At 36.3% G+C, this 23037-nt stretch overlaps 1 protein-coding gene across 7 annotated transcripts in view; it reads right to left on the reverse strand.

Annotated features, from left to right (window-relative positions):
• ST6GALNAC3 (ST6 N-acetylgalactosaminide alpha-2,6-sialyltransferase 3) overlaps nt 1-23037 on the reverse strand; it is a 556201-nt gene that overhangs the window by 195690 nt on the left and 337474 nt on the right. For all 7 annotated transcript variants that reach the window (XM_054452444.2, XM_063653969.1, XM_063653965.1 and 4 more), the window contains exon 3: nt 21436-21845. In XM_054452444.2, coding sequence (XP_054308419.1) covers nt 21436-21845 — 410 coding nt within the window. The remainder of the gene's footprint in view (nt 1-21435; nt 21846-23037) is intronic.

Genomic DNA, 23037 nt, shown 5'->3' on the forward strand with positions numbered 1-23037 from the left:
AGCTTTCAAAACTAATTGTCATATTGAACAAAGGGTACTAGATTTCATAAGGCAGTCAGTGCTATTTCTCTGCATTTTTTTCCATTTAGTAACAATTGACAGTAAGAGCCTAGCCTTGGGGAATCAACAGAAGTGACCCATGACTTGCAGTTTGGTAGGTTCCAGCTAACCATTGGATCACTTACACAATCCCCACAGACTGCTGTCATCTCCAGCTCAGCCAGCCATTGTGGTTACGCTTGGTGGTGAAGACAGACAGGAAAAAGGTTTCATGGAGAGCTAGAGGCAAGACCCAAAGCCAGGCTCTCATTAAGATTTTTTTCTTTGTCAAAATAGAAATCGTTTCATTGCTTTTTCTTTCTTATTATGTGTACATATGCACCATGAGACAATTTCAGAAAACAGAGTGCTGTAAGAAAGAAGGCAGAAATTATGCATAGCCTCACCACCCACTGTGTTAACTATCCTTTTGGACTTTAGAGCATATTGCACACTCACATTACAGAGCAGAACAGAAAGAAAAGTGAAACGCAAGTAAAAAATATCTCTTTTTTTCTTATGGTTAAAAAAATCAACCAAACAAAAATCTTATGGAAAAATGAAATCAAAACAGGAACAAAATCTAACCAGAATGACAAGTATCACCAGTAATCTAGGAAATACACAGAACAGAGAAAGCTTTCAAAGGGAGAGAGAAAAGACAGTGATCAAATCAGGCTGTCTCAAAAAACGATGGCACAAAAAGCATGTCAGAGGCAAGAGCTCTGAGAAAGAACAAAGAGATACAGAGAAAACAGAGTGAGCAGGTAGCAGAAAGAAAGAGGAGAGAAAAGACAGAGCACAAGAGGGGAAGCAGGCGAGTTTTTGTCACAAGGAGAAACCAACATAATGAGAATGGAGATGCCCCTTATTTCATCCTCAAAACCGCCTGTAGAAGCTTGGGGACTGCCAAAGTCCTTTTGAAACAATTTTCATTGAACACCGAAAACATCTTTTGATGGTACAAATGAAGGAAAAAGACTTCAAGTTATATCTAATATCCATAACTCCCAAAAGGTAAGTCACTCAACATTATAAGAGAATACAAAAGTAGGCTGGGCATGGTAGCTCATGCCTGTAATCCCAGCACTCTGGGATGTCAAGGTGGGAGGGTCACTTAAGCCCAGAAGTTCAAAACCAGCCTAGACAACATGGAGTGACTCCATCTCTACAAAGAAAATTTAAAAATTAGCCGGGCATGGTGGCACACGCCTATATTTCCAGCTATTTGGATGGCTAAGGAGGGAGGATCACTTGAGCCCAGGAGGTCAAGGCTGCAGTGAGCCATGATTGTGCCGCTGCATTCCAGCCTGGGCAACAGAGTGAGATTCTGTATCAAAAGAAAAAAAAAAAAAGGCAATAAAGGCAACTTAGCTACATATTTCAGCCAGAATTTTTCAGCGTATAACATAAAACATTTTTTTTGGCCCAAACAAGTTGAAAATTTACATGCACACAAAAACCTGCACACAGATATTTATAGCAACTCTATCCATAATTGACAAAACTTGGAAACAACCAAGATGTCCTTCAGTAGATGAATGGATAAATAAACTGTGGTACAATTCAGACAATGGAATATTATTCAGCACTACAAACAAATGAGCTATCAAGCCATGAAATGTCATGGAAGAACTTTAAATGGGTGTAATAAGTAAGAACTTTAAAGGAGTGTAATATTACTAAGTAACAGAATCTAGTCTGAAAAGGATTCATACTGTATGATTCCAAGTATATGACATTCTAGAAAAGGCAAAACAATGAGATAGTAAAAAGATTATCGGTTGTCAGGGGTTAGGGGAGAGAGAGGGATGAATAGACAGAGCAGAGGAGACTTTTAGGACAGTGAAACTATTCTGTATTATAATGGTGGATACATGTCCTTATACATTTGTATAAACCCATAGAATGTATGTACAATGCCAAGAGTGATGCCTAATGTAAGCTGTGGACTCTGGGGGAAAATGATGTGTCACTGCAGGTTCATCAGCTGTAAAAAATGTACCACTCTGCGTGGGGGGTGGGATGTTAATAACGCGAGAGACAGCGTATGTTGGGGCAGGGTTGTATTAAGTCTTCAAAAATTCGGACTTCCCAAATAAAAAACAAATAAAGCATTTTTAAAAAGAATCAGCTTCTTATTCTATTCCCATGTTCCATTTCATTTGTAGCTCTTTCTACATAGAGGAGAACCAGCATGAAAGAGATTTCTGGTAAAAACTGATTTTACGGAGTATTTTGTGTATATGTGTGCATGTGTATGAGAGAGACAGAAAGAGAGGAACTGAGAGACAGAAAGAAGGACAGAATGATAATTTGTGATCGATTTGCATCTGTGAAATGAAGAGCTACAAAATTCAGGTGGATTTGTCTTGAATTTTATTTCTTTAATCAAAATTCAATTTTCAGCTACCTTTGATTTAAAAATAAAATAAAAATTATCAAATTTTAATTCTGGAGCTCTTCACCCGCTTTAGGGCAGAGGAGATAAAGCATTTGAGACTGTTGGAAGTGAGCTGGCTTCCCAAGCTTAACTAGTTAGTGGCAAAGTTGAGGCAAGCATACCCAGTGTTCACCTGCTTTTGTTTCTGGGGTTATCTAAGCAGCAGCAGCTACAGGTGATCCAGAACTTGCTCTTAGCAGCCCTAAGGAAAGTTAAGAGCCCTTCTAAAATGGGCATTTGAAACAGCTGTTCTCAGCAAGAGAAAGGGGGGCTGCCAGGGCTGTGATGCTGATCTCTGCATCACAGGAATCTGTCTGTCCTTGCCCTTAAACTCTCAGCTAAAATAATACTTTCGCAAAAAGGTCTTTGAGTTCAGGGTAGAGGGCATCATGCTTCATTCTACCAAGAGGCTTTACAAGATTTCTATAAGCAGAAGGCTCAGAAAACATTACTTTGTAAGTATGAAATCAGCTCCAGGCAGAACCAAGTGGCAAGAAGGCTTTTTAGTACTATCTTCAAGTGCTTACGAAATCAACATTTTCATCAAAAAATATTTGTTAAGGACCTAATATACACTGAGAACTCTGCACAGAGAGATGAAAAAACAGCCTTGAGGGGCTTCCAATATTGCCAATCCCATTGGCCAGCCGGAACTATACATAAAAGATAAGGAGCAGCCAAACCAGCCCGTACAAGTGCAAGATACAGGGCAAGAAAAATAAATGCTTGAGGAATTCATAGGAGGGAGGGATAAATGGGCCTGTTAGAGAGAGCTGCATGGAAAAAGCCAACTCTTGAGCTATGCCTTAAATGATTTATTTGACAAGAGTAGAAAAGGAACAGCATTTCAGCTGAGAAACAGGGTCAGCAAAGATGCAAAGCTTAGAATGTGTATCTGGAGATAATGAGCAGACCCATTTGGTTGGGCCAGAGAACAACTGTAGGGACTAGTTGGCAACAAACTTAGAAAAATTGCTGGACAAAATTCTTTGAGGGATAAGAATGCCAGATAAAAGAAACTAAAGGCAATGAAGAACCATCAAAGTTTTGTGGGTAGGTAAATGGAATGTAAAAGTGATTTAGGAAGATTAATCTGGTGGAAGTATAAAATGCAGACTGAAGGGCAAAAGATGGAAAGCAGTGAGAATAGATGGAGACTATTTTTATAGTCTAGACCTGAGACAGTGAGAGCCTCAAGACAGAAATAAAGCATATAATCAAAGAATATTTTGAAGTAAGTGACTGTGGACTTGGTAACTCAATTACATTTTGGTTAGGAAAGATGAGTCAAATTTAAATAGATTGAATTTAACACAGAAAATGCCTAAAGGCCAACCTAGTTTTAGAGACCAATGTTTAGAAGTGATAGCAGAGATGGAGACAAGATGTAGCAGTGATGGTTGACTTACGGAAGTGAATGAGTCCTCTTGGGGAGAGAATGTTTCATTTGTACTGAACATATATTAATAAAGGGAATGGTAGAAAAGTAAAGACCAGTATCATGGCTTTTTGGAAGCACAGTAGCAAGTGACTGAGTTTGCCAATTTCTACCTGTATTTACTTGAACAGTCTCTGTTTTCTGAGGCTTCCTGATGATCCAAGACTGATGACAGTAGCCAAGAGTCATTCATAGTTGAGCTCATAGTCTATCATTCTGTAAGTGAAATCTGAGCAGTTGGAAACCCTGGTGACTTGGCCAATGTCTTCCAATGCTCAAGAGTCTTAAAACTCCATTCTGAAGAATATGTTGAGCACATATTGAAGGCCCCTATACTGTTTTCAATATGATGTATGTGATGATTTTTCTAAATGAGGGAAAAATAAAAGTCTGGATGATTATCTAAATGTGCAATGCAATAAAATGTCCGTGGAGGAAAAGTAATACTAGCTGGAATTATTCTCAATATTATGATATAGATATAAAATAATTCCTACTAATAATAGTAAATACTAGCACCATGTGCTATGCCCAGGCTAAGAAATTTATAAATTTCTAGTTTAATTCTAACAAAAGTATAGACACTACTTTATACATGAGAAAACTGAAGCACAGAGAGTTTACGCTTGACCTAAATCATACAGATAGGACACGGTGGACTGTTATATACTATAATCTATGACAAGAAACCAACATCTACTTTATTCATTATCATCAATCAATCAAACCTCTAACTTGAGAATTCAGTATAACAATTCTATTGTTAAAAACAAAACACAGATGAGTCAAGTACATACATACACATACACACACACAAACATATATGCACAGATTAGTAGGAGAGGAAGGACTAATTGTTATTTTTAACTAAAACATGACACAATCCGAGAAACCTTTTTATAAAGCTACCCTTAGTAAAGACTCATACTTCCAGTTCATTTAACAAAAAGGCATTATAAAGTTAAGGTTCTTCATAGGACTGATGGTTACATTTCAAAACTCATATTATATGAGATGGACCTCAGCATCACTAATGTCTCCACATATACAATTTCCGGCAAAATATAGCCCATTTACAAGAAGTGCAGAAATGTTGTTAAACTTAATTAGATCTAATTGTCACACTTTCATTAGCTATTAGCATTATATAAAGATAAACTGATGCATAATGAGTTCTTTCATTGTCACATAATTATAATTTTAATGATTGCATTATGACCATTATAATACAGTGCATATTTTAAATTTTCCCATTAGTGGGCAATTATTTATAAGGTTTTCTATTACAATCTGTCCACAGAGACCAAGTTATTAATGCCTCCATTTTCCTATAATGATGACCACAGTGTTAAAATCAATATGATGGCCACAGGGAGAACTGCAAAATAACGTGGAAAGAACAACAAAACTACAACCATGAAGTAGGCTCATTCAGCACATGCCTGAGGAAATTTTAAGATGGAGAAAAATAACATATTAATATTCTTACAAGAAGTTCTAGTTTACAAGGTTTTCTCAAGTATGATTTTTCTCATTTTTTGTGACCTTAAGTCCCCAACTCTTTCATAAGACGGTTTCCATGGTATAAAATATTTAAAAACCTGGCCTTTGAAAAATGTCTTAAAGAGTTTTCACCATTCAGAGAATTAGATTAAAATCCCACAAAGTCATTTCTGGGAAATTTTTTGAATTGTTCAATTTCAGGGTTTTATGTCAGGAAGTAAGGTGCTGATGAACTGTATGATTCATCCTCAAAGATGATGAAGAGTGGGATAAATTTATTATAACAAAGGAAAAGGGCAGTGTGATTGGATAGCGATTATGGCAACAAGGGGCTGGGTGTAGGTCCTGAAAATAATAACAATACTAATACTAATAACATCTAATAGAGTATTTGCTTTTGTCCACTAACTCTGAGAATAAACAGATCTCCTCACTATTCTTTGTGTGAAGACTGAGACTATTTGGTGGACTTGGTGGACTTAGAGAGATGTCCAGAACTATACAAATACATTTAGGAATGCAGCTTACTATACACACCTGGCCTTAGTTGGTTGCATTACGTGGTTCTGAGGTCTCACATGGAGACAAGACAGGCCCTTCAGGGCTTTTCTGTAGCCCTGTGAAACTAACCTGTCTCCCCCAACTGCAATAGGGTTGTCTCAGTTATCTCTGAATTCCTGGCAACTTGCACTGTAAAAATTTTGTGGCAGAAATTAATGAACTAGTTAGATTTAAATCCAAAAGTTCAAAGTAGCTCATATTATCCAACTTGATGGTAAAACTAACCTGATTTTAATATGGACCAGTGTCCCTCCCTGAGAAAAAGTGTTGGTCCAGGTTCTCAATAGATATGTACTCATATAGATTGGAGATATGATTTTTTTTTATTTTTCCATGAAGGAGAATCAAGAATCCTTGCACATATTGGGTCATTGGTTCTCTTGGCATAGGAATGTGTAAGACACACTTAGGGAACTGTTTAAATGCAGAACCATTCCCAGAGGTTCTGAATCCACAGGGCTGAGAGGCTATGTTTCTAGCAAAACCCTCCAGAAGATTCTGAAGCAGATGGTCCCCAGAGCACATTTGAGAAATATTGAACCTGGTGCTCAATTCAGTGGTGGCGGTCCTTGTGAGCCAGTAAACATGACACTAGCCTAGGATTCAGAAGACCCCATGAATGAAATTTCACTACAAGAGGTAGGACTTGAGAAAGTCACTAGATTTGCCCTGGTCTTAGGTTTCCTTACCCATTAAATAAGTGTGTTGTGCTCACTTCTGAGTTTCTTTGCTGAGATCTCTGTACCACTAAGGAGACCATGAAGTTGGCAACAGAGATTCTTGAGCTATGCATGAAATTCCAAAAAGCCAAACAGTAATCATTTATTTACCCAATACAAAATCTTATTTGAAACATCTATTTTTTGGATTAAATTATATCACCTCAATGTTCCCCTGGTTATCAGAATCTCTCATGAAAGTTAATCATGTGCCACACAGTGACATTTCAGTCAGAGATGAACCACATATATGACCATGGTCTCATAGGATTATAAATGGAGCTGAAAAATTCCTATAGCCTACTGATGTCATAACTGTCATAGCATCATAGTACAATGCATTACTCATGTGTTTGTGGTGATGCTGGTTTAGGTAAACCTACTGCATGTCCAGCCATATAAAAGTATAACACATACAATTATGTACAGCACATAATACTTGATAACGATAATAAACAACTATGTTACTAGGCTTATGTATTTACTTTATTTTTCATCATTATTTTAGAGTGCATTCTCTCTCTCTCTCTCTCTCTCTCTCTCTCTCTATATATATATATATATATATATATATATATATATATATATCTGTAAAACAGCTGTAGGCAGGTCTTTCAGGCAGTATTCCAGAAGAAGGCATTGCTATCATAGGAGATGACAGCTCCATGCATGTTATTGTCTCTGAAGATCTTCCAGTGGGACAAGATATGAAGGTGGAAGACAGTGATATTGGTGATGCTGACCTTGTGTAGGCCTAGGATAATGAACTAACAATCCCAGACAACCTCATGTTACCCACTCAACAACTGGGTAGTGTCACCTATGTGTGTCAGATGCTATTTGAGGGGGCAGAGAGGTAAACAACAAGTTATGCCCTCATGGTGCTTACAGTCTAATAAGGGAAGACAGACAATAGCAAACACATATCAGGCCATAACAAGTAACATAAAGGAAAATAGAATTGGAAAAGCAGAAAAGGGAGAGCTGGGGGTGGGAGAGTGTTGTCAAGAAAGGGCTCTCTGATAAGGTGACCTAAAGAAAATGGGGCAAAAGTCATGTAGATTTCTGGAGGGACTCCAGAAATCCTGAGTTATAGAATATATGCTTTTCAAAATAGGAAGATGATTCATCGTCTATATTATCATAAACTTTACTTAAGCTAACATATTTATTAGCTCATCTTCTGGGCTGACTCCAGGATTATAGACAAAGCACAAGGTCTTGATTTCTTAACAGGGCTGTGGGGAACACAGTGAAATCTCTAGTCCATTGATTATCTGACACTGAGGTAAAGCCTGGATTTTGGCACAATACTTATTTTTGCTGCCTCAAGAACATATCTTAGTTCACTTTCTATCCTTGTGATCAAGACATTTTTAGTTAACTTTCGGATTTGGTCTCTCTCGGCAGGGTTTCTCAGCTACTTTCATTTCTTCTCTACTGACATCCTGATGAGCATGGTTTATAAATATTAAAAATAAGGACGTGAGACCAGATGCAAAGAACTTGCCAACGAATGTCAGAAGTTCCAATGAGTTCCCAGTAAAATTAGAGAATGTGTTTCAAGTATCAGCGGATTCCCCACATCTAGAACAATGACTGACACCTACTTAGCACCCAGGGGATATGTGCTCAAAGAATGTTTGTAAAAGACTGCATTTCTGTGCTGCCTATCTCAAACCAAAATAAAAGCTCTGCCTAAATAAAAGAGCTTGGTGTGAGTGTACGTGGGTGAGGGCGTATGGTTGTATGTTAGTAAACAGGATGTTTTCTCTTTTATGAGAAACACAGCAGCTGCTAGTTACGCTCCTAATAGGGGAAGCTGCTACTTTTGCATCCTTGAAAGCCCCTATTTGCATAGACGCTATACAGAAGGCAGACATTAGAAATGAAAACAGTATCTGATCACCAAATCTCACTGGCTCTGAAAAGTTCCGCCTCTAGTTTGTGATTTTTGAAATGTGGATGTGCTGACAACAAAATTAACTTCTCCAAAGTGCTGAGAACTCTCATCATCCCTCTCACTATAATTTACATGACTTAACAAAATTAAACTGTTATTTTCGTCGGGGTGATCTGCAAAATTATAAAACGATGTGTATTTTGGGGAATGCCTAATTAACTCTCCTTAGTTCCACTGAGGTTTCAGCTACGAATATAAGCATTGCAAATATCATGGAGGTGTTCACATCTAGCTTTAGCAACCACAAAGAGACTCAAAGGACTCAAAACAAAAATCTCTTTAGAAGTCAGACAAGGATGAGAATTCAAATCAAATGGTGAACCTATGGGGTAAAATCAGGTATACACTGATTTGCCCAAACTTGCCTTGCATCAAATAGCAATAAATAATAGGTGAAGCCAATATTAAGAATCAAAATAGCAGAATTACAGACCTATACACACAAGTCCATCTTTAGTGACAGTTTTAATCACAAACATTAACTAATATCGACCAAGCTGTTTGTCACAAAAGTTTGCTTTAACATATAATCCGCATCTGAAGGGATAGCCACATTTCCTCAACAATTGCCAGCACCTTGTGTCATACTTATAAATAATGGGTTACTTCTATTGAGCACCATCTGCTTAATAGAGAAAAATGTTCATCTTAATTAGGAAACTCTTCTTATTATTTAATATTTATTGAACACCCACAATGTGCTTGGCAGCAAAAGCACCAGAAACATGATCTTTGCCCACCAAGAATCCACCTGCTAAGGAAATATGATGAACCAGTTATATAGTCATTTCTGTTTTTTATCACATTTTATGTATCTCTTTCCAGATGACAGAACTGCCAATGGTTCACTTGTGGAAGGGTCTTCTCTCCTAATTAAGATGGGATGGCGAGCTGTCAGATGAGTAATGAGTGAAGTAAAGATAAAGAGAAGATAAAGAGCAAATTAATTACAATCACTATGAAGCAAAAGTGAAATTTGCTCAATGGAATAAAATTTAATGCACTCCTAAATAAAACCAACTGTGTTTGCTATGAACTCACAGGTAAGACTAGAAGACATATCAGAAATATAGAACATGTCATGAAAAAGTTACCTTGGAATAGCAACCATTCTTTGTTTTTCATTTACCTTCGGAGCTTCTGTGCCTCCACAAATGATACAGCTGATGTAGTGTAGGACACTAATTTCATTACGAGGATATTAACACCTTGGTTAGTAAAGATTTAATGGTCAAAAATCTACTATCAACTAGAAAAATTAAGATAGATTGACAATCCTTCCCAGAAGCTCCCAACTATATCCCCTTCTCTCTCTACTACCCTCCAATCAACAAAAGTTCAAGAAAATTTCATAAGTTTAATATTAAAACTGTGTAGAGAAGTATTTTAGGAGAGAATAAACAACCTGTTCACATCAGAAGAATGTTATTACATGCCTGTAATAGTGCCTTTGCATGAGTTATCTAGGAATAACTTTAGTTCTCCTTTTAGTGAAGATTATAGAGAAAAAGAAAATATGTTTTTGCTCCAATTTTTTTTATTTTATTATTATTATACTTTAAGTTTTAGGGTACATGTGCACAATGTGCAGGTTAATTACATATGTATACATGTGCCATGCTGTATCTCAGATAAGACTTTTTTCCAGGTTCTAAATTTTAACCAGTTCTCTGCTCTGCATGGTTTCCATGTTTCTGTAAAGGGTTGCCCATCCATTTTTGCCAGTAGAGCTTAATAAATGTTTCTGTTCTTTTTCAATGCTTTTCATTAAATCATATGCTTCCCTCATACCACCTTCTTCATAAAAAAAGCATACAATAAATGAAAAAGAACACTTGACTTTGGTCATAATATTCCTTTCTTTTCAGCAATGCCAATCGCAGGGCTAGAAACTCCAAGGAAACGTCCCTAGTTATCCATTTCTAACATGATAAGTCAGAGAATTGAATGTTATTTGTGATCTTCCATTTATAGATATATTTCCCAGATAACTACCTTACCCAGATAACATAGGCAAAAAAGAAATTACATATTATTGGAGGTAATGCTGTGATGATGGCAGTTGTCAAACAGTGCTAATCTGAACTACACGGCAGAAGGAAAATGACTAACTCAAACATTGTCAGGGTAATAAATACCTAATGAGCAAAATTGCAAAGCAAATAGTAGGTTGAACATACACCCAAATGTTGATTCTTGACTCAAAAGTCGGAGAACAGAGTGATTTGTCTCTCTGTCTAGAATGATGAAGCATCACTCCCTTATAAGCTAATGAGCAGCACCATCTGGTATAATTACAGAGGAGCAAGATCTTAAGAAAGTGAAGAATAAAATGACAGAGTTGCAGTAGGACTTTCACAGGAGGTTAAAAAACTCCTCGCCATGAAAAATATCATAACAAAAATAGTGCTAGATGTTCGTGCAACAATATGCTAATAGAATAAAGATTATAGGACCAAATGTTCGAAATAATTGAATGTGACTTGATATCTTAGAATTCTCTATCATGGTAGTTCTTGAAATGTGAACCCAGCACCAGCAGCAACATTACCTGGAATTCTGTTAGAAACGCAAACTCTTGGGCCTCAATCCAAACATACCAACTCAGAAAGTCCGGGAATGAGCCCAGAAATCTGTGTTTTAATCAGCACCCCGTGTAATTCTGATGCAAGCTCACGTTTGAGAACCGCTGCTCTACTAATCCAAATAAGAATGAGAGATTTTTGCTGTTTCTCCTGGATACCAAAGAAATCAGAAATCAATTCTGTTTAAACAACTGGTCCATGTGTTGAAGAATAAAAATCAGTTAGACCAGTTCCTTGAGTGAAATGATGATCTCTTGGATAAGACAGCTTTAATACTAGCACCTTTTTGTAAAACGACAGCAGAAAAAACAGCCTTAAACTTGTAACTTAATTGCACTGTTTCTGAGTGGATGTATTTTTTTCTTTAAGTGATAAAAGACTCCCATGATAACTTTTTGCAAGTTTGCCTGAATCCTTTATTTAATTGTTTTTCCACCTCTAGGTCCTTTATTTAGCAAATATTGAGTGTCTACTACACAACATATATTCTTCTAGGTGCTTGAGCTATATTAGTGAACAAAACAATGATCCTTGGCCTTAGAGAACTTATATTCCAGTAGGAGAAATACATAGAAAACACTAAAAATTAAAATAAATAAGTATATTATATAGAATGTTAGAAGGTAACGCTATGAGAGAAAAAAATAAAATAAAACAAGGTAAGGAAAATTGGGAATGCTGGGTATGTGAGGTAAGGATTTCGATTTTAAATGCTATCATGGTAGACTCATCAGAAGTGATTGGAAGTCACTGTAAACATGTGTTTTTATTCTAAGGAAAATGGAGGACTATTGCAGGATTTTGAGCAGGAGAGTGACATGATCTGAATATGCCAGAGATGCTTTCATTAATTTTCCTCTTAGTCTATATACAAATTTATTCTTCATTTATGTAGTTGGTTGAAAGACACCACTACCAATTTTTTCTTTTCTTTATGTTCATCATGAAGGCATTTAAAAAGTAAGGCAATTTATTTTCTTTGTTACCAAAGAAGAAAATATTTTCTGGAGGGCAATTTAAAGATAAAGTTTGGTAGAGATGCTCAGGTTGTTTTATGAGAGTTTTCAGTTCTCCTTTACTTGGGTATTTTGTTTTCTGACTTCTGTGGTGGTGCTTATATTTGCCTCCTGAAGCCCAAGAGTATAACTTTGACTTTGGGTACTAGGATTTGCTTTCTCACCAGGCAACTGACAGCTAACAGAATTGTGAGTGAAGCCTTAGAATTTGCTTCACAACTGAAGTGAAACTAAAATGGAAACCTGTATTTGAGGAATGGCTCTGCCAGTTACTTATTAAAAACCCAGTGCCCAATCACAAAAATCCTAAAGAAGGTAATAGATTTGCCAGCCTTTGGGTAAAATAAAGCAAGATGTGGTCTCTCTAAATGGAACTGTAGAAACTTTTCTGTCAAAATCCAATCCTAGAACTTGCCTCTTTGGCATTGCTGTGACCCTTCTCGCTGAAAAAAAAGTATTTTGAAATTCACTGGTATTTCAACAAATGGCAAAGGGACTTTTAAGCTTAAAAAAGATATTAAGCGTTATTTCTTTTACTCATCCATTTATTTATTCATTCACCCATTAAATCTTTACTGAATACCTATTAAAGTCAAGCATTATGTCAAGGTGCTTGGAGAAACAAGGCTGGTATTCCCTCAAATAGTTTATGGACCACTTGAAGGGATTAAATATAAATAACAATAATGCATGGTAGAAAGTGATTATTTCTACAAAAAGGAAGTCCATAACCCTATGGTTTTCAGGGGAATTATGAATTCTGTAGGGATATTACAAGAGGCTTCATGAAAAGGTAAGATTTGACTTGTTCATAAAGTATGGCCTGCATGTGTGTGCATGGTGACGGGGGGAAGTGCAATTTAGGCAGAGGGAACTATCTCTGCCAAAACACAGAGGTAGGACTAGATAAGCAGTCATGTAAGTGCAAGGTAAAGAAGGCCTAAACTAGAGCAGTGGTAGTGACAATAATAGAACAAAGAAAAGGAGTTATTGCTGAGGTCAATTCAAGGACACTTGAAACATCTGTGGGCCCTTTAACTGAAAGACAGAGAGTGAAAATAATACATTCTTTTGGTACGGTATTTTATGGCTAACCACCGCTATGCTAGGTCTGAGAATAAAATGGAGATGGGCGTAGTCCCTGTCCTTAGGAAATGTGTTGTTCAATGAAAGAAATGAACACATAAACACAATTCAGATACACAAGTCTCCAGTTGAATTCTTAAGGACTTCTCTGAGCCCCATTATTAATTTGCTAAGCAATAGGGCAGGATCACAAAGTTAGGATCCAACGACAAGCAGATTACAAAGCTACTTGGGAAACAGATATTCTTGACTTATGTATTTATTTGGTTCAAGAAAAAATGAATGTCTTTTACTTTGTTAATAGCACAATTCAAAGTGCCATCTGCAGATGAACAGGATTGGCCAGGCCTGGAAACTTGTTAGAAATGAAAATTCTCAGGCCCTGCCTCAAATCATTTGGGTCAGCAGGTGGCTTGATGTACATTAAAGTTTGAAAAGCACTGTACTGATCTAGAGGACCTACTCTTCACTAAGAAAAGGAGCTATGGGGTTTTTCCCTCTCTGCTTGGAGCACCCCTCCCTCTGTCTCTGCACGGGGAGCTTTTTCCTTCTTTCTTGCCTATTAAATTTTCCACTCCTTGAAACAAACAAACAAAAAAAAAAAAAGAAAGAAAGAAAGAAAGAACAAACAAGAACAAAAGAAAGAAAGAAAGAAAAAGAGCTAAGTAGAGGAGTCCATGTAGGTCAGTAATAACATATCAAATAAGAAGTCTATTTACAGAGATGCAAAAATTCAATTCAGCAAACATCTGTAGAGCTCTTATAACATCCCAGACACAGTGAAAGGTATTTTGAAATATTTGCCCAAGCAATTAAACATCTAGTAGTACAGATGGGCGTAGTATAGGATGAAAATTCTCAAAACAACCAACTCTGTCTTAAAAAGAGTCAAGCATCCAAGAATAGAGAAAAAACAGAGATTGCTGCTGGCTCATATGTTTTAAAGACAAGAATGTAACTATCCTTACTTGTCTTAATTTTGAACTAAACTTGAAGAAGGAGGCATAGGTCAAAAAAAAATCTAAGGAGAGGAGAAATAATTGTAAGAGAGAAGTAGGTCAACTACAGAGATAGATCCCATGATACATAAATAAATAAACCCTTTAAAGCCTGTATAAAATTTAAAAGTCTGTATATATTTTAATGAAGCTTCTCATTTAAGGCCTACTTTTGCCTTTGAGTTTCACGCCCTTTGGGGGTTTAAAGCCACTACATCGAGAGAACTGTTGAGCATACATGTCTACTGGGATTTTTTTTCTATACAGTATAATTTTTCTGAGCATCTGGCCTTCTGTCAAGTCATCCTCTGGCCCAGAGAACTTTATTTCACTCAGTAGACTGCTTGGAAGTCTTGATTTCCACAACCACTGATGTCTTGCACAGCTTTTTGCTTTAAAATGTGATCACTGAACTTGAGATGTTGCTCTCATTTTAATACTAAATTGTCTTGTCAAATATATCAGAGTTTCACCCAGTGTATTTGTATGTGTGTGTGTGTGTGTGTGCACATGTGGGTGTTTCTAAACACATGAAAGGTTTGTACTGATATCTTTCTAAATTACAAATGCCCCTCCCTACCTCCCATTATTAAAATAGATCGTTCCTTTTTTTTGAATTTTTAATTTCCAGCACACATGTATTACAGAGGAGGCCTAATGTAGGTCACTGAATGCCATCATAAATAATGATAAAAAAGGAAGTTCCCCTGTTTCATAAGGCTTGTTAGCATGAAAACACAACCCTGAATGCAGTATTATGCTTTTTGACTAAGGAGTCCTATGGAGTCCTATGGATCTGCCCATGACTGCTGCATGAACTTTTTGTTCCTGCCAAATACACCAGCTGGGATGGGGACATTAATTCATTCTAACAGAGGTTTGTCAGCATTGCTCCTGAAAAAGTGCTGAGATATTTGCAAAGACCATCTTCAAAATGAAAAAAAAATGGAAAATACTGTTTTTAATACTGTCTTTTGCCTATTATCTCTTGGTCGAAGTTTTCCTGAGGTTAGCAGGTTTTATTCTGAGTTAGGAATAACCTGACATCTTTGTTTGTGGAATCTAGGTATGGCATTTCTTTGGGCAAACTATGCACATTTCTGTACCCTATGGCTGACTCTAAGATAAGGCTAGCATAGCTGTTTTATTTTGGTTTTGGTTTTTGCCCTCCACCTTCAAGCTACACTGTATGTGTTAAGGCAGCTTCCTTGTGTGTTGACAGAGGGACCTACAAGAGGATTCCCAAATTTTCAGGGAAGAAGACTTGAAACCCCTTTCCACTCTAGATATTACTAAAGATTTGCAAACCTGAGGGATGAGAGCCAATTTCATCTCTACACTTGACCACGCAATGACACAAGAAACATTCAAAATGGCCAAGCTGAAATAGCAAAACCTGGGCTGCCCTTAAAACCCTTGCTAGCTTATAAAACTGTCACCCCCAAAGATAGTGAGGAATGACACATCGCTGATTTCTTTTTCTCTCCTTAAGATTGAGTGGGAATGGATGGAGCAAGCTGGCAAAGATGAGCCATGTAGAGATCTTGATACTGTATTTACAAATCAGTGTCCCATTTTATGTTTTTAGAAATTGATTTATGTGCATTGTTTCCTAAACAGTCTTTAAAAATGACTCCCTTTCTTTTCATCCTCTTCACCTGAGGCAGGAACATCTTGAAACATTGATTCTATCTGCTGCTAGCTTTCATTAATTTCATCCATCCCTGAAGGTGGAGCCACATTGGCACCAGCTAATTAAGACCTATTTAGGGCAGCTCAGAGTCCTTTAACAGCCCAGAATTAGCTTTGCTCTTTTAATGGGGACTATCGCTTTCTCAATTATTACTTAATTAAATTATGTGCCTATATTTGCAAGCATATTTCTAAAGTGAAATCCAGGCTGCAATTGCCCACCTACCCATAGGAAAGCAGAACATCTCACATTGGCTCTCAACTGCTTCTCTAGAAAAGTTAACATTCCTTTTGCATATGTGTGTGCCAGGAACATGATCACATTCTTCAATGTTAAGTGTGGCACAATGTGCCACTGTCAACCCTACAGCATTTCTATCATATTTCAGTCTTAAGATGTATTAATGCAAATGTGTAAATGTCAGCAGGCTAGTATTATTTATGCATACCAATCATTCAAAGGGAAAAAGGTATTTTGGTCCAGATTGTTTTGAATATAAAACCTTTAATTTCAAAGATTTCTGGAAGAAATGAAAGTTCTGTAGAATTCACAATACTTGTTTTCCAGAAGTATATATGGTAGGTGACAATCTAAAAGTGACCACTAACCAATGAACCTAGAATTAAAAAAAAAGAAAGAAAGAAAGAAAAAAACTGGGCCCCAGAAGATAAAGACAGAAAGGGAAAGCAACCTACTCTTTCTGCTCTCTTAGCCTTTCCCACAAGGTCACCCTCTCTAATTGACAAGCCAAACAATTTTAGACAGTAACTAAAAAGAAAGCAAATTAAATTCCATTTGCTTCAAAAAGGTATTCCAATATGTTTGTGAGTTGGCCTAAACTTTTTCTAAGACATTTAAATGATATACATGTTTCTTCTACTGCTTCATGTTTCCTCAGTGAGGAATTCCTTAAGACAAAAAACACAATGCTGGCCGGGCATGGTGGCTCACGCCTGTAATCCCAGCACTTTGGGAGCCTGAGGAAGATGGGCCACAAGGTCAGGAGTTCGAGACTAGCCTGGCCAATATGGTGAAACCCCATCTCTACTAAAAATACAAAAATTAGCCAGGCATGGTGGTGCGTCCCTGTAGTCCCAGCTACTCAGGAGGCTGAGGCAGAGGAATCGCTTGAACTTGAGAGGCGGAGGTTGCAGTGAGCAGATATCGCGCCACTGCACTCCAGCCCGGGTGACAGAGTGAGACTCAGTCTCAAAAAAAAAAAAAAAAAAAATGGAAGGGCTATATTTTTTTAAAAGTATTTTTACAATTTTAAGAAGCAAGCTGAGAAGCAAAGTTTTCTTTGAGAAACACCATGTAATCATTTTCCTTTCATGAATCACTTTAACTACTAGTGACATATTTTTAATTCTATAAATTATACATAATAATGATGAAATTGTCTCTCTGTTAAAAACTTGATGATGAAAATAACTACTTGCTAAAAAGTTCTAATAACTACAGGCAAATCAAACAAAATAGCTTTACAATTAAAGCAAAATTAAATGGACACCCCTTATTCTCTACTTCATCATGCCTTCAGTGATGTATACCACTTAATTCACTCCTATTTACTTAGGAGAAAAATGTTAAAAAGTTTTTTGGAGACTATAACCAACATATACTTTGTGAGCACAGATTCACATAAATGTTTGCCATTCAAATGCTTTCTTTGATGCAAAATATCCTTAAAGTGTTTACTATAATTATATTGCTTGTTGTGCTGTTATTCTCATTCTAAGATTATTTGTGTGTGTGTGTGTGTGTGTGTGTGTGTGTATGTGTTGTGGAATAAAGCAGATGAATAATTACATTGAAATCTCTGAGACCTGTGATTGTCAGCATGGTAAAAAGAAGGAACAGATATAAGATAGAGGATGTAAACTTAAAACCTGATAGCCCTGGATTTGAATTGAAAGTTTCAGTTTGAACTCATAATGATTTTATCTTTAAACAATATACACAGTATATATTGTTTACATACTACCTCTGCCCACTGTAAAGCCCAAGAAACAAAGACCAATCCAGTAGCAATGAGCAGCAATGGTGCTAATATTATGCTCTCTTAACTACTAAAAGAAACTGACGTTCTTTGGAGAAATGTCTGAATCCGGGTCTGCCTCGGAATATGTACAAAAAAAGCCTGAAACATCCCATAATACCAGGAAACAAAGAAGCTATCAAAGACTACTAAGGGCATGTCAAAAGGACTCAAAGCCAATTTGAAGAGGTTCCCATAGGCCAAAATAAGGCAATCTGAGCATAAGGATATAATTTTAATAAATTAAAATACTTCAAGTATGTTTTAGTCTGTAAGTTAATATGTAAATATTAATAACAGTGGACGCCTATAGAGAATACAAGGAAACTAATACATTAAAACTGGTAAATAAAGAGGAGAACAGTATTGGTTTCTATCTCATGGTAACGAAATGAATAAGAGGGTAAATTACTCTTAAAATATATCAGCTAATAAATAAAAAGGATATAATTAAATAGCACCATTGTGCAATCCTAATACATTATATAATCTAGCAAATAATCATTAATGGCATCTAACATTAAAAAAAGAGAAAACTAGAGAGTATTTCTTCTGAGAGAAGAACCACCTAATGGTTTTGGCAAAAAAAAAAGAATCCAACCAAGCCTCAATACATAAATATCAGTGTAGCAGAAAAAGAAAGATCATGGGAATGCGATTAACAAATCTAGATTGTGGAAAACTCTATATGACTAATGCCTAGGTTTCTTCAACAACAGATAGGGAGGGAGACAGAAGAGAGAAGGAGAGACAGGGAAGTTTCTATATAGGTTAGGAGAAATATAAGACACATATCAATCAATTGCTATGTATGAACCTTATGCTAATCCTAATTAAAACAAACTATGAAAAATATATCAATGAGACAATTGGGAAATTTGCAAACTAAATATATAATGATATTAAGGCAGAATTGTTGATTTTTATGTAGCGCAATGGTATTGTATTGATTTTAAGACTTTTTATCTTTTAGAGATATACACCAAAATATTTATAAATAAAATTATATGATATCTGAGATTTGTTTCAACATAATCTTTGGTGAGAGAGAAAGTGTGTAGGGGTATAGATGAAACCATACTGGTCATGAATTAATAATTATTCAAGCTAAGTGATGGTTATACAGAGGCTCATTACACTGCTAGTGTCTCTATTTTATAAGTTTGACATTTTCCTTCATGAAAAGTTGAAAAATATACTCTAGTTTGAAATTTGACAATGAATATCAGATTGCCATGGGAAATTCTTAGACAATAAAAGTCTTTAACATAGATGTGGTTAGGATATAGATTGGGAACGCAGCTTCTGAGGTCATTTTGATCACCATTTTGTTATCCAACCAGGCTCTACTTAAATCACCCATTCTATCCATTTCTAAAACACTAGCATAGTTGTCTTCTCTTGTCTGGTTGGAGTACTAAGTGAAGCAACCAGACAGAAATAGACTCAGTGAAAAAGATAAGAATGCACCATAAACTGAAACCATATTTCTGTTATTAACTCTCATTTTGGTAACTCTACCAATCGAATGATACCCTGCAAATTAACTTTATCAAGTGAATAAAATTACCTAGTAATTTTCCTACGATACAGCTTTCTTCATCATGGCCAGTAAGAAAATGATCTCCCAAAGCTATTCTCTCCCAATTCTTTTACAATTTACACATATGTGATGGTGTTGTCTCCCTCAAAGCTCACGGCAAAAGTCGATGTGAAATAAACACATAAAAACATGAACCAACAGCATGCTAAGCTCTTCTCTGATACCCCCCCCCCAAATGACTCTAGGGCTTATAGGTATGTCTGGGTGATACCCTGAGGGCTAACTCTAACTAATGAAAAACCAAATACATCTCATTAATTGCATTGCTCTGGGCTAAGGAGAGACCAGAAATTTCCAAAGCCCTTTGTGAATAGGCTTCATATTTATATAGAATAATGTGACATATGACCATTTTTCTTTGAAGCACCGTACCTATCCCTTTCATCTCTACTGCCTGTCATTTTGGACAGTTTATGCTACATTGATTCAAATCTCACCTTTGGGATTCTTCTTGCTAACTCATACAGTCCGAGGAACTAGTATTTCATGGCTATTTCTGTCTTGTATTTCATATGAAGCTGTGTATTTTTGGTGCTCAGAAGTAGAAAATGTTAAATTCAGATCAACCCACATTACCAAAGGAGAGTTGATCCACCTAAGGTTTTTAAATAATCATCAGCATCCAAATTACATCCAGAGATATCAGAAACTGCACCTCCCTGAGCACATAGCTCAATATAGTTAAAAGCTTAGATTTGATAATATTGAATAGTGAAATACATACATTTTGAAGAAATTGGAATGCTAATATTGGAACTACAGCAGATGCTCAATTTATCCATGATATTGCACAAATAAGCAAAATTCACAGATAATTTAAAACTTTAGCTATTGGTTTCAATATCTTCCCTTAACAGTTCTTTATTAGCGCTAGATATAAGAACCAAGATTGTCTGATTTGTAATTCCTGTTTTCTCTGCTTTAATAGTTATCTTTCTAAAAAGGAAGAAAACATGGCACACAATTCAGTTACAGGAGAGATGAGGGAGCTGGAAATGGAGCAAACAGAGGAAACAGAAGAAGGAAGGGGAGGGGAAAGAAAGAGGAAAGCAGGCTTCAAGGGAAAAAAGTGGGAAGTGTAGTTTACAGAATGCTACAGAAAAAACATGGATGTAATAAAAATGCAAATTGGTTTTTGGATAATTGAATGAATAGTATTTATACCTCATTTCTTTAAAATAATTCAACTGCTAATGATTTTAAGTGACGAATAATTTCAAAATGGTATTCTGCTAAACAAGTTAGATACCAAGTTTTGATGTTCAGGATCACAGTGCCTATTTGCATGCAAGAAGCTACACAATCTTATTGGAGAATCAATAGCCTGTTCTGTTTGTGGTCTCAGGTAAAATTTTGGCAAAATTCCCAGAGGAGTTTAGACTAATGCATAACCCTAAAGTTCCTTACCATTACTAGATTTTGAAACAGAAATGTTTAGGCTTCCTCTTTCAGCTGAAATCCAACTTAATCAATAGCAAATGGAACAAAATAAGAAAAGATCAAAAGATACCTTGGGGAAGTATCCAGTATTTCTTGGAGACTCAAACCAATCAGAATGGAAAGAACAGGAGGTAGTATAGGTGGAATAAATGAGACCTCAGGCTGGCTTATCAAGTAATCATAATAGTCAAAACATATAATAATCAGCTTAAATAAATAACTGTTCATTTTATATCCTGCAAAAGGAATTGGCAAAGATTTAGCATAAAAGATAATAAAAGACAATAAACCTGCTTCAGAGAGGACTCACCTGTCTTTCCCAGTTTCCTGCTTAAAAACTCCGTCACAGTAACTCATGCGCGTCTCTGTGGTCACATATATTTGGGCATTCGGATAGATATCAACTGTCTTTTTCAACATGTTGTAAACGATGCCATTGCCATCTTTCCTCATATTGCGGAAAGGGCCCCAAATAACGTAAATAGTAGTATTCGCTTCCTTGAAAAAATAATCAGGGTTTTTTAGCAAAAGAGGAACGCTGGTATGGGACACAACTCGAATCATGGTCATGCGGCCAACATCTTCTTCATAACCCTTGGTGGGGGCATTGTTCATTCTCCAAATGCAGGAGGATCGATCTATTTCATTTCCCACCTTCTGGCCAACCATCTGACCTGAGTTTGACACTATGGCACAAAGGTCACAGTCCAGTTGCAAAGGCTGAAAAATAGAGAAAGAAGGCATGTAAATTAGTAAATTCCACTTAGTCAAACAAGTTCCTATGGGAAAACAAAAGTTCAGATATTGTATAATTACCAAATATGGAAATATCTCTGAAGTACCTACAAATACAAAACCTACAGTCTCTGACACAGATTATCAAGTTAACAGCATGCTTCCATTAAAAAAGAAAAAGTATACTGTCAAAAAATAATTTTAATTTCTATAATCCCCATGCCCTGGTTTAAAATTATAGGCAAAAAGTAGTTATTTTTTTTCCACTCTAAATGATAAATATTTTTATTCAGAACTGTAATTTCAGGTGAAATAAGAAAATATGAAAAGATTTGATCTTTGTAATAAGGTTGGTGGCTATAAAAGAAATGCAAAAGAAACATATCCAGGGATCAGTTATGTTTTTTACCTGTATGCATGAATGGTTATGAGCAATTGATAAAAATATGAAGAGTTCAGCAAGCAATGAGGTTATAAAACAGATTTTCGGAACCAGTAACTACTTAAGGTAAGTCCCAGGCTAGCAGAAATATTACAGAGACCCTTCAGAGATTCCCTCAACTCATCACATTAATTGGCTTCTGTGTTTATGTTTATCCTAGATGGATAAGGAAAGGCCTCCTTTTAGATGGGAAGGTATATACACAGACAGTCTCTAGAGCTAGTCTAAGTCCCTTTCTTTCTTTTTATTTAACCACGGAGATAACAGAGACTCGTAGAAGTTAAGCATCAGCTTTCAGGACTTGGAGATGATAAAGCTGCAGTGTTAGATTCAAATCTAGATCCTCTAACTCTAAGCCCACTGCCCTTTCCGTTATTCCTTGCTTTCAGTTCTCCTAAAACAACCAACTAAATTGCTTTTGCTGCTTCTGTCCCACATAGTCACCCTTTCTTTTAAAACAGTAATAAAGAAGCAATGTGCTTTTTTGATATACATCTTTCTCATCTCCCTTCTATGAGATTCCATATTTTGTATCTGACATTCGATCTTGAATTTTTATTGTGCCTGTTGGTGAGTAGCCTCTCTCAACTGGGTACTGTCCTTGTTTTATGTATTGTGTTGGACTTTTGTTTAATTATGTCTGTCCACTAGACAGTAAACTATGTCAGAACAATGTCTATCTTCTTCATTTTAACTCCATTCCCCCATTAGTCCCTGGAATACATTAAAGGCTCA

The sequence above is a fragment of the Pongo pygmaeus genome, chromosome 1, assembly GCF_028885625.2.
Source record: "Pongo pygmaeus isolate AG05252 chromosome 1, NHGRI_mPonPyg2-v2.0_pri, whole genome shotgun sequence".
In the NCBI taxonomy this organism is placed as follows: Eukaryota; Metazoa; Chordata; class Mammalia; order Primates; family Hominidae; genus Pongo; species Pongo pygmaeus.